Here is a 10,395-nt window from a genome sequence, read left to right on the forward strand (position 1 = left end):
TTTTTAGTAGAGACGGGATATCACCATGTTGACCAGGATGGTCTCGATCTCTTGACCTCGTGATCCACCCGCCTCGGCCTCCCAAAGTGCTGGGATTACAGGCTTGAGCCACCGCGCCCGGCGAGACCGAGTCTTTCTTCGTTGCCCAGGCTGGAGTGCAATGGCACAATCTCAGCCTCCTGAGTCCAGGATGGTCTTGATCTCCTGACCTCATGATCCGCCTGCTTTGGCCTCCCAAAGTGCTGGGATTGCAACTTGAGCCACCGTGCCCGGCTCCACAGCTCCCAGTGTCACGTACATTTTTACTTCGTGTATGTTGAATAAGCACTGAGAAAAACTTAGGGAAAACATTGGGGATTACTGATGAGAGACTCATATTGAGAAGGGGGCAAGCCAAGGAAGTACACAAGAAAAAGTCGGAGCTAAACAATGTGTATGATGTCTGTAAAACTACATTTGTGTGATTATTGTGAAGAAATAAAACTTAAATTTTCTGGCCAGGTGCGGTGGCTCATTCCTGTAATCCAGCACTTTGGGAGGCCGAGGTGAGTGGATCATGAGATCAGGAGTTCAAGACCAGACCAGCCAACATGCTGAAACCTTGTCTCTACTAAAAAATATAAAAATTAGCTGGGCATGGTGGCTTGTGCCTGTATCCCAGCTACTTGGGAGGCTGAGGTAGGAGAATTGCTTGAACTGGGACCCGGGAGGTGGAGGTCGCAGTGAGCCGAGATCCCCCACCTGCACTCCAGCCTGGGCTACAGAGCGAGACTACATCTCAAAACAAAACAAAACAGACAAAAAACAAGAAAACCTTAAATTTTCTTTGCATTTTTTGAGTAAACATTATATTTCATGTGTGATGAGGACACATTCCATGTCTGTTAAGATCCAGGATGGGGCTTCCCAGGCCCCAAGAGCCTGGTAGCACCGACCCAAGCGTGCCCTGGCATGTCCTCCTGGCGTGCCCACTGTGTCCCTTGCAGAACGGCCGGGGCATGGGCTGGTCTCCAGAGCTTTGCGGCTGGGGCTGCGGCCAGGCAGTGACTCAGGCAGGTTCCGCCTGGGCTGGGAGGGCCGGGCATTCCTGCTGTGAGGCTGCCTCTGCCTAACTCACCATGACTTGCACTTTGCTGCCATCCTGCCTGGCAGGCTAACTTAGCCAGGATGACCCCACGTCCCCTCCAGCCAGCACTCATGCCGTCTGCCTCACAGGTGCCCTTTGTCCTGACTCAGCAGAGGCTTCCTGGGTGCCAGGGCCTGGGCCTGGGAGCCACAGTTTCCTGGGAGCGAGAAAGTCCAAGGGAGACAGGGCGAGGACTGGGGCCTTTGCAGCAGCTTGGGGGAGGCTCCCCTTGCTCACACTCACCTCCCCAGGCTGCAAACCTGCAGCTTCTCTGAAGCATGTTGTGGCTGCTTGCCCATTCAACATGCTTACCAGTATGCATGAAGCACTATGACTAGCGGCAGATAGAGAGTTGAAGAAGCCCCAGAAGTCCTTTCCTAAGTGCTTTCCTATGAGTCCTCAGAAGGTGCAGACACAGTGGGGGAAAGGGCCGTGGGCACAGCCAGGTCTGCTGATTTCATGCCTCTCCAAAGAGGGGCTCTGAAACAGTAGCTGACGGGCTGCTCTTGGCTGGTTACGGTGACTCGATCACAGCTCTCTGTGGCCTAACTCCTGGGCTCACGCGGTCCTCCCACCTCCACTTTTCCAAGTAGCTGGGACTACAGGCGCGTGCCACCATGCCCAGCTGAGTTTTAAAGTTTTTGTAGAGATAGGGTCTTGCTTTGTCACCCAGGCTGGTCTCAAATTCCTGGCCTCAAGAGATCCTCCTGCCTCAGCCTCCCAAAGTGCTGGGATTACAGGTGTGAGCCACTGTGCCTGGCTGAATACTAAGTAAGTATTTGTACCCATTGAGCAAGCTCCCTTTATTCCCGCACCTCTCCACCTTCCCAGCCTGGTAACCACCAATCGACTCTCTATCTCCATGAGATCCGCTTGTTTGGCTCCCACACGAGGGAGAACACGTGGTGTTTGTCTTCCTGAGGCATAGCTCTTTTAATCAATGGGGAGATCCCTGAGACCCACTGCCCAATTTTCTGTTTTCTACTCTTTTTTTTTTTTTTTTTTTTTTTTTTTTTTTTTTTCTTTTTTTTTTTTTTTTTTTTTTTTTGAGATGGAGTCTTGCCTAAGCTGGAGTGCAATGGCGCGATCTCAGCCCACTGCAACCTCTGCCTCCTGGGTTCCAGCGATTCTCTTGCCTCAGCCTCCCGAGTAGCTGGGATTACAGGCGTGCGCCACCATGGCCAGCTAATTTTTGTATTTTTAGTAGAGATGGGGTTTCACCATGCTGGCCAGGCTGGTCTCGAACTCCTGAGCTCAAGTGATCTGCCCGCCTCAGCCTCCTAAAGTGCTGGGATTACAGACGTGAACCACTGCGCCTGGCCTCGTGGCTAATTTTTTATTTTTTGTAGAGATGGGTCTCTTCTCTCTATGCTGCCTAGGCTCCTTCTACTCATAAAGGAAGTGGTTTCTCCTCCCAACAACTATTTCCAATCTAAATGTTCCTTGAAATTTAAGCAAACTTGCTTTCCATTCATTCATTCATTCATTCATCCATTCAACACTTTTTTTGCTAGCTTTGGGCGAATTTGCTGAAAATCATCTTGCTAAATGATTGATCCTTTCCTGTCAGAGGGGTGGTTTGGTATAGTGGGCTGCTTCTGTATCCTCAGAGGTCTCCCTTGTGCCAGGATTTGGTACTGAGCAGAAGTTGAGATATCTGCCTTTGTGGACATTCCAGTCCACAGGGGGACAAGGAGAGAAGAAAAGCAATCTACACATAGTCAGGCAGACAGAGATAGGATTGCAGGTTGTGACAGGTTCTTTGAAGTAATGAAGGTTTTACTTGGGGGGTGAGAGAGGTCAGGGAGTCTGATGCCGTGTAGAAGAGGAAGTGTCCCAGGGAGTGAGAACAGCATGTGCAAAGGCCCTGTGGTAGGAAATCACCGGGCTCAGTCAAGGAATGCCAGCGGACCAGAGTGCAGTGAGAATGTGGGAAGTGGTGCCAAGGGAGGCTGGCGAGGCAGCCAGGAGCCAGGCCAGGCAGGAGCCCACAGGCCATGGGAGGAAGCTTTCTGAGAGCAAGGGGAGCCACCCAGGGATGTGAGTCAGGGGAGAGACATACTCAGGTCCTCATCATCCATATGCCTCTCTGGCAGCTGGGATTACAGACCCCCAAATAAGACTAACAGAATGGGAAACATTCCAGAAACAGCAGAAGGAAGCATCTGTAGGATCTAGCACCTGGGGGGCCTGGATCGGGTGGTAGGTGCAGAGTTGGGTGCCTGACTGAGCTTAGACTCAAGGAGAGTAGGCGGATGGCAGGAACAGTAGCCTGGGAGAGAGATAGAGTGACAGCCCAGGCGAGGAGGAGGCATTGGGGGTGGAGGGCTAGGGCTTGCAAAGACTGCTTGCAACCCCAGCACTTTGGGAGGCCGAGGCGGGAAGATCACTTGAGCCCAGGAGTTTGAGACCAGCCTGGGCAACATAATGAGACCCATCTCTCCAAAAAATTTAAAAATTAGCCAAGCATGGTGGTGCGTTCCTGTCACCAGGAGGTGGGAGGATCGCTTCAGCACCGGAATTCAAAGCTGCAGTGAGCCATGATGGCGGCACTGCACTCCAGCCTGGGCAACAGAGCAAGACCCTGTCTCAAAAACAAAGAAAAAAAAAATCCGAAAAACAAGTATCTGCAAGATTCTGTCACAACCACGCCTTTGCCAATACAGAAACTGTAACCAAAACCCAAACAGGCAAACAAGGATTTTGTTCTTTGTAGATTTTTTTTTTTTTTTTTTTTTTTTTTTTTTGGGTGTTTTTTTTTTTTTTTTTTTTTTTTTTTTGAGACGGAGTTTCGCTCTTCTAACCCAGGCTGGAGTGCAGTGGCACGATCTCGGCTCACCTCAACCTCTGTCTCCTGGGTTCAAGCAATTCTCCTGCCTCAGCCTCCTGAGTAGCTGGGATTACAAGCGCGCGCCACCATGCCCAGCTAATTTTTGTATTTTTAGTAGAGACGGGGTTTCACCATGTTGACCAGGATGGTCTCGATCTCTTGACCTCGTGATCCACCCGCCTGGGCCTCCCAAAGTGCTGGGATTACAGGTGTGAGCCACCACTCCCGGCCTTCTTTGTAGATTTTAACTGCTTCTGGGCATCTTGCTCTGGCGCCCACCACTACTGCTGCTGCTTTCCACGACACCCAGGCCGCCTGACCTTTCCTGGGTGCCCTCGGCCCACCAGGCCCTGTCGTGGTCACTTTTCGACTCACTGCTGCATTGCGGGCTTTTGCTAGGTGCTTCCATGGTTCAGCCAGGGGTGGGCCCCTGACACGATGAGTCAGCTCTGAATGGCCTTCGGCCTTGCACTCTGCCCTCTACTGAAGGTCCACATTCCCAGGAGAGTCGGGGAGGCCCCATGGGGAGCCCACCCCAACCCATGGCTGGCCTGGAGCAGGCACCTGGTTGACCATCTCATCAAATGGGAAGGGGTCACCTGCAAGGATAATCAGCTGCTGCTACCAGAAAAGGGGGAGAGGCTGGCACTGGCCTGGTCCCCCGCCTGGTCTTCCCCCTCTCAGGAGGCTCCCCACTCTGCACCTACCACCCAGTCCAGGCCCCCCAGGTGCCAGGTCCTGCAGATGCTTCCTTCTGCTGTTTCTGGAATGTTTCCCATTCTGTTAGTCTTATTTGGGGGTCTCATCATTTCTTGCCTGCATTGCTAGCAGCTGCAGCTTTCGGTCTAGACCTTTCTCACACTGTGCCCTCCAGGGGGTTCTCTAAAACAAAAAACTATCAGATGTTTGTCTTTCTGATAAGCTCCTCAGTGCCCCGCACCCCCGCAGCCGGCCTGGCCCACAGGCCTCCATGAGCCCCCACCCCCCGGAGCATCATTCCCCCCTCCCACACCTCCTGCTGGCAACAGTGGACACATCACAGCTTTCCCGTGACGTCACGTTCCCTGCCTCTGCCTTTGCTTCTGCTCTTCCAAGCCCCCTTGCCGTTCCCTGCCCAAAAGCTTCTCACTCAGCTCTGATGATGTTCCCGCCCGAGGAGTCTCATCCCAGCCCCGCCAGCCTCCTCTGCCGAGCTGGTCACTACAGTGTTCACATTATTTTGAAATTTCGTGTTTATTTCGGAGGAGGGAGGTGGACTTTTTCTGCGCCCCTTTGCTGTCTTTTACATTTTGTTTCATGAGCATATATTGCCTGTCTTAAAATGCACCAAACATTTACAAAATACAAGCTCATTAGCTCATTACAAAAAGTCAAGTGTTGCTTAAGATGAAAACAGATCTTCAGTAATTCCACTCCCATCAGTTTTCCCGTCATGTCGGGGCCACCCTTCTGGTCCTTTCTTGCATGTTAGAGCCCACGTGTGTACATCTGCTGTCCATCTGTACACACGCGTGCACTCTAATATGCAAGAAAGGACTAGTCCATCTGTTGTTCGGTAAGTTGTTTTTTCTTTCTTTTCTTTTCTTTCTTTCTTCTTTTCTTTTTTTTAGACAGAGTCTTGCTCTGTCATCCAGACTGGAGTGCCATGGCGCAATCTCGGCTCACTGCAACCTCTGCCTCCCGGTTTGGGTCAAGCAGTTCTCCTGCCTCAGCCTCCCAAGTAGGTGGGACTACAATCAATAAATATTTATTGAGCATCTACTATAAATGCTGTGTGGAGATTACAGCAGTGAAGAAATCAAATTCTAGCTGTCAGGAGTTAAGAGACAGGTAGCAAACAGACATACATGCTCCAGAGAAAGAATAATGGGGGAAGAGGACAGCGTTGCCAGGGGTCGGGGCTGTTTCCCGCCACATCGGAGCGGCCTGGGTGGATGGAGGGGAAGGGCATTCCAGGTGGAGAGAAGCAGGAGGGCCAGAGGACGTCCTCGGGACAGGTCGGCCACGATGGGGGACTTGCGTTTCCCTGAGGGAAATGGGAAGCAAGGTCCCCATGCTGGTGAGCAGCCGGCAGGCGGGTGAGGGTGGCAGTAAGCACCTGGTGAGAGGGGCGGTGAGTCCGCGGCTGCAGTGGGAGTGTGAGAGGTGACCACACGTGCCATTCCACGCCTGCCCCTCCCCACAGCGGGGTGCAGAGCAGGAGCCCGGCCAACATCCCTCAGACAGAGTGGAAAGGGCTTTCCAGACTCCTTCCTTCCCAAGCGTCTCTGGTTTCCTGGGGTCCACACAGAAGGAACTTCCCAGAGTTCTCACCCTCCTTGGCCCTCTTCTCACCTATTCACCAAGAGCGCAGATTCATGGACTGGAGACCCCCATCAAAAGCCCCCAGCGTGTGGCTCCCCAGTGTTAGGGTCCCTGTCTCCATGGGGCCCTGTGCACACTGGGGGATGGGAATGGCCAGGGCAGTGGTGGCTGGGGGTGCCTTTCGCGGGAGCAGCATGCTCTCGCTGTGGCTCGTGGCTCACCCCTGCCGGCCTTATGTAACCAGAGAACTTGGGGAACTGCATCTGGCAGCGGCAGGTTGGAAAGCTGGAAGTGCTCCACGCCAGGCTGAATCAATCAGCAGCCCCCACGCCCAGGGCAAACACCACAGGCTCTTTTGAAAACTGGATGTGTGCCCTGCCCAAGCCTTCAGACACATTCTTGGTTTCAGAAGCAAACAAAAGTAGACAGCCCGGGACCTAATCCCCAAAACCAGGGCTGTAGGGAGCAGAGGTCCAGATTACGCCACGCCCCGCATTTGAATATTGTTTATTCCTTCTCACGGAAACTTCCTGGGCAGGAACTCCAAAGGATCAATGAAGGGTGGTCCTTAAATACGTGCCCTCTTGGCTCTTGTCATTCCAGGAGCCCCAGTTACCAGGAGAGGCTGTGTCAAAGGTAACCCTCTTCCCCACGTGCCTTATTTTTTCTCTTGTCTAGGTGGAGCCTGCACTAGCAGCAGGGGCCCTAAGTGTCGCAAGTCTCACAGGGAGCTGGTCCCTGCCTCCGGGACCATCATCTCTGGAGCATCCTCCTGGACCTTTGGCAGCTCTGCGATCCCCCGAACCAGGAGGTGGAGGTCCAGGGACCCTCGGAGCAGGGACACCACGGTGGCCGTGGGGTGAGAGGCCTTGATGGGCTGTGAGACTCCATCACTGGAGGGAAGGTGGCAGAGCCGAGTGCCAAATGCACGAGCGGCCGACAGAGACGGATGTGGGTTCAAACCCTGGTGTGCCGCTTGCTGAGATCAGACAGAGCATTTAGCGTTTCTCAGTCTCCCTTTCCTCATCTATAAAACTCATGCATCTCTGTTGATTCTTCATGGACATCACTGCAGCGCTTTTGTGAAGATGGAAGGCGATGAGGGGGGGAGGGGGTGTCAAGGGGGCAAAGTCAACACTGGCATAGATGAGAGGGACAGGGTGCAGGGATATTGGGTGCGAGGCAGCTGGCTCTGGGGAGGCTCCCATCCAGGTGCAGCTGAGACGTGAGGGGCTCTGGTCTCCACTCATCTCTGTGAAGCGGCACCTTTGTTAACCCGTCTCTCAGGGAAGTCCTGGGAAGGCCGTTCTGCCCAGAGACCACAGTTCTGAGTGGTGACACTGGGGTGCAAGGCCAGTCCCGTCCCATGCTCACCAGGTTCTTGCCACCTGGGCTGCCTCCCTTGGTGGCCAGTGTCTAAGGCTGCTGCCCTGGTTTGACCTTACAAGGCTGGGGAGAGAAGCAGGACCTTCCTACAGGGCTGGGTTCGTGACCAGCAGGAGGGGCCTGGCCCATGGGGCTGAGAAGGTCCCAGTGAGGGGGCTTCCCCAGCCTCCTATCAGATCACAGGGAGGGGCCATAGAAGGGCAGCCTTAGAGCACCCCCGATGCCAGCAGGTCCCTCCTCCCTGTGCAGAAAGCCTGGGGCTGGGGGTCAGAAAGCCTGGAGAGGGGAGGCAGAGGAAGGATGGGAAGCCACTCCTTGGAATGTAGGCAGGATCACAGTTCTATGTACAATGTAATTATGTATTACATGTGATAGATAAGGTTTAAAAAAATGGAAATATCCTATTTTTGCTGAGGTTAAAACTTACACTGTGTCTGCAGGTGGGCTGATTATCTCTGAAAGGAGAGTAAGGAACTGGTAACAGTGGCCTCTCTGGGGGTGGCCCTGACAGCTGCTGGAGCAGGGAGGAGGGAGGTGGACTTTTTTCTGTGTCCCTTTGCTATCTTTTACACTTTGTTTTATGAGCATGTATTGCCTGTCTTAAAACGCACCAAACATTTACAAAATACAGGCTAACTGCAAAAAGTCAAACGTTGCTTAAGATGAAACAGATCTTCAGTAATTCCACTCCCATCAGTTGTCCCGTCACGTTGGGGGCCACCCTTCCAGTCCTTTCTTGCATGTCAGAGCTCGTGTGTGTGCGCGCACCAGTCCATCTATTGTTCTGTAACCTGTTTTTTCTTTTCTTTTCTTTCTTTTTTTTAGACAGAGTCTTGCTCTGTCGCCCAGGCTGGAGTGCAATGGCACAATCTCTGCTCGCTGCAACCTCTGCCTCCCTGGTTGGGTCAAGCAATTCTCCTGCCTCAGCCCCCCAGGTAGCTGGGACTACAGATGCCCACTGTCACGCCCAGCTAATTTTTGTATTTTTAGTAGAGACGGGGTTTCACCATGTCGGCCAGGCTGGTTTTGAACTCCTGACCTGAAGTGATCCACCTACCTCGCCTCCCAAAGTGCCTTCTAAGATTGCAGGTGTGAGCCACCGCGCCAGGCCTGTAACCTGTTTTCTTTCTTATCCCCAGTGCCTGGGACACCCCTGGTGCAGAGAGAGCCCCCACAAACATGCTGAATCACCCGCTCCTCCTTAGCCCTCAACATGCACAGTAATCCGTCACATGGGCGTGACGGGAGCCATTTAAACTGTCTCCTCCTGCGGACTTGGGTGTTTCCAATATTTCCCTGTTATAGTAATCAGTGACGACTTTCTTATTCGTGAATGTTTAGGAAAGGCTGTAGGACCTCTTTGTCACAGAGAAATATGTTTGAAAAGCTTTTGTCAGATATTGCCAAATTGCCCCCAGCGGGGCCATCGCAGTTTGCCACTATGGTTTCGTGTATGGGTGGCAGGAATCGCCTCCATCCCTCTTTGTGGAAATCTACAGCTCTGTGAACCCTTGACGGGCATGAGCGTGCGTCTCCCGGGTGTGGCACGCATGGGTTTAAACACCAAGCCTGTTCAGCTCTGCCAAGAAACCAGCGCATTTTAGAACAATGGATTAGGCAGGAGGGTTGGGCCAGATTTTCCTTTATCGGCTTGGGTGTGGAATCGCGGCCTGTACCCCCTCAATCTACCTGGGGTGTGGGCCTGGGACTGTGCCACCAGCTCTGCAAGCAAGCAGCGGAGCCGGGGAGTCCGGGAAAGGCCCTGCCCCCAGCACGCTGCCAAGGGCCCTCAGCAGCAGTTCCGCTCCAGACGCGTGTCGCTGCGGGTGTCGCCCGCTCGGGCGCAAGGCAGCGGGGGTCCCAGGCGTCTGAGCGTGCAGGAGAGGAGGCGAGGCAGAAAACGGACCTTCCAGAGGGAAGGCCATTTTCCGCAGGGCCGAGCCCGGGCCCAGGCAAGTCGCTTTCCTATAGAATTCAGGGCGCGCCCTTGCCCCCCGCCGCTGCAGGCGCTCCCTGTCCCCGGGCACCATGAGCCAGATCAGCGAGACCGTGAGGCGCGCCCGCGCCGCCTTCAACTCGGGCCGGACCCGCCCGCTGCAGTTCCGGATCCAGCAGCTGGAGGCGCTGCGGCGCATGATCCAGGAGCGCGAGCAGGAGCTGGCGGGCGCGCTGGCCGCGGACCTGCACAAGGTGCCAGGCTGGGCGGCCGCCCTCCGCCAGGGTCCGCGCCACGCGGTGGGGGGTGGGGGGCGGGGCGGTGCAACCCGGAGAGGTTCAGGAAGCCCCCGCTCCGCTGGCCTTTTCCTCCTGCCCCGGCCTCCGCGTCCCGCCCGCAGCGCCCCTATTTCAACTCCCCTGCTGCTCCTACACCCCGAACTTCTGCCCCCACCTATTCCTCAGCCCCACGCCCGACCACCTGATTCTCCACACCAGGAAACAGCGCAGCTTGGCACCCCGGAGGGCATGGGGGGCTCTTCCCTCCCTCTCCGTCCTCCCCGGGGCTGTTCAGACCCTCGCCCTGAGCAAGACCAGACGCCCCCGCATTCGCAGACCCCTGCTGCCCCCACATCCTGCCTGGGGTCCGGCGCTCCGGAGCCCATCCTCCCACCGACTACCTTCTTTGCTCCTGCACTTTTATTTTTTATTTTATTTTATTTTTATTTTTTATTTTTTTGAGACGGAGTTTTGCTCTTGTTGCCCAGGCTGGAGTGCAATGGCGCGATCTCGGCTCACCGCAACCTCCGCCTCC

General features: G+C 54.4%; 1 protein-coding gene across 2 annotated transcripts in view; it reads left to right on the forward strand.

The window, feature by feature from the left end:
- Positions 1-6,789: 6,789 nt before the first annotated feature.
- The window catches only part of ALDH3A1 (aldehyde dehydrogenase 3 family member A1), a 10,197-nt gene continuing 6,591 nt past the window's right edge, over positions 6,790-10,395 (forward strand). The window contains exons 1-2 of one of the 2 annotated variants that reach the window (XM_017514892.2): positions 6,790-6,896; positions 9,653-9,836. In XM_017514892.2, the coding sequence (XP_017370381.1) occupies positions 9,675-9,836 (162 nt within the window). In that variant the 5' untranslated portion in view covers positions 6,790-6,896; positions 9,653-9,674. The remainder of the gene's footprint in view (positions 6,897-9,652; positions 9,837-10,395) is intronic. The other variant, XM_037733579.1, reaches the window with a different exon arrangement.

Source organism: Cebus imitator, unplaced genomic scaffold (assembly GCF_001604975.1).
Source record: "Cebus imitator isolate Cc_AM_T3 unplaced genomic scaffold, Cebus_imitator-1.0 Scaffold538, whole genome shotgun sequence".
Lineage (NCBI taxonomy): Eukaryota > Metazoa > Chordata > Mammalia > Primates > Cebidae > Cebus > Cebus imitator.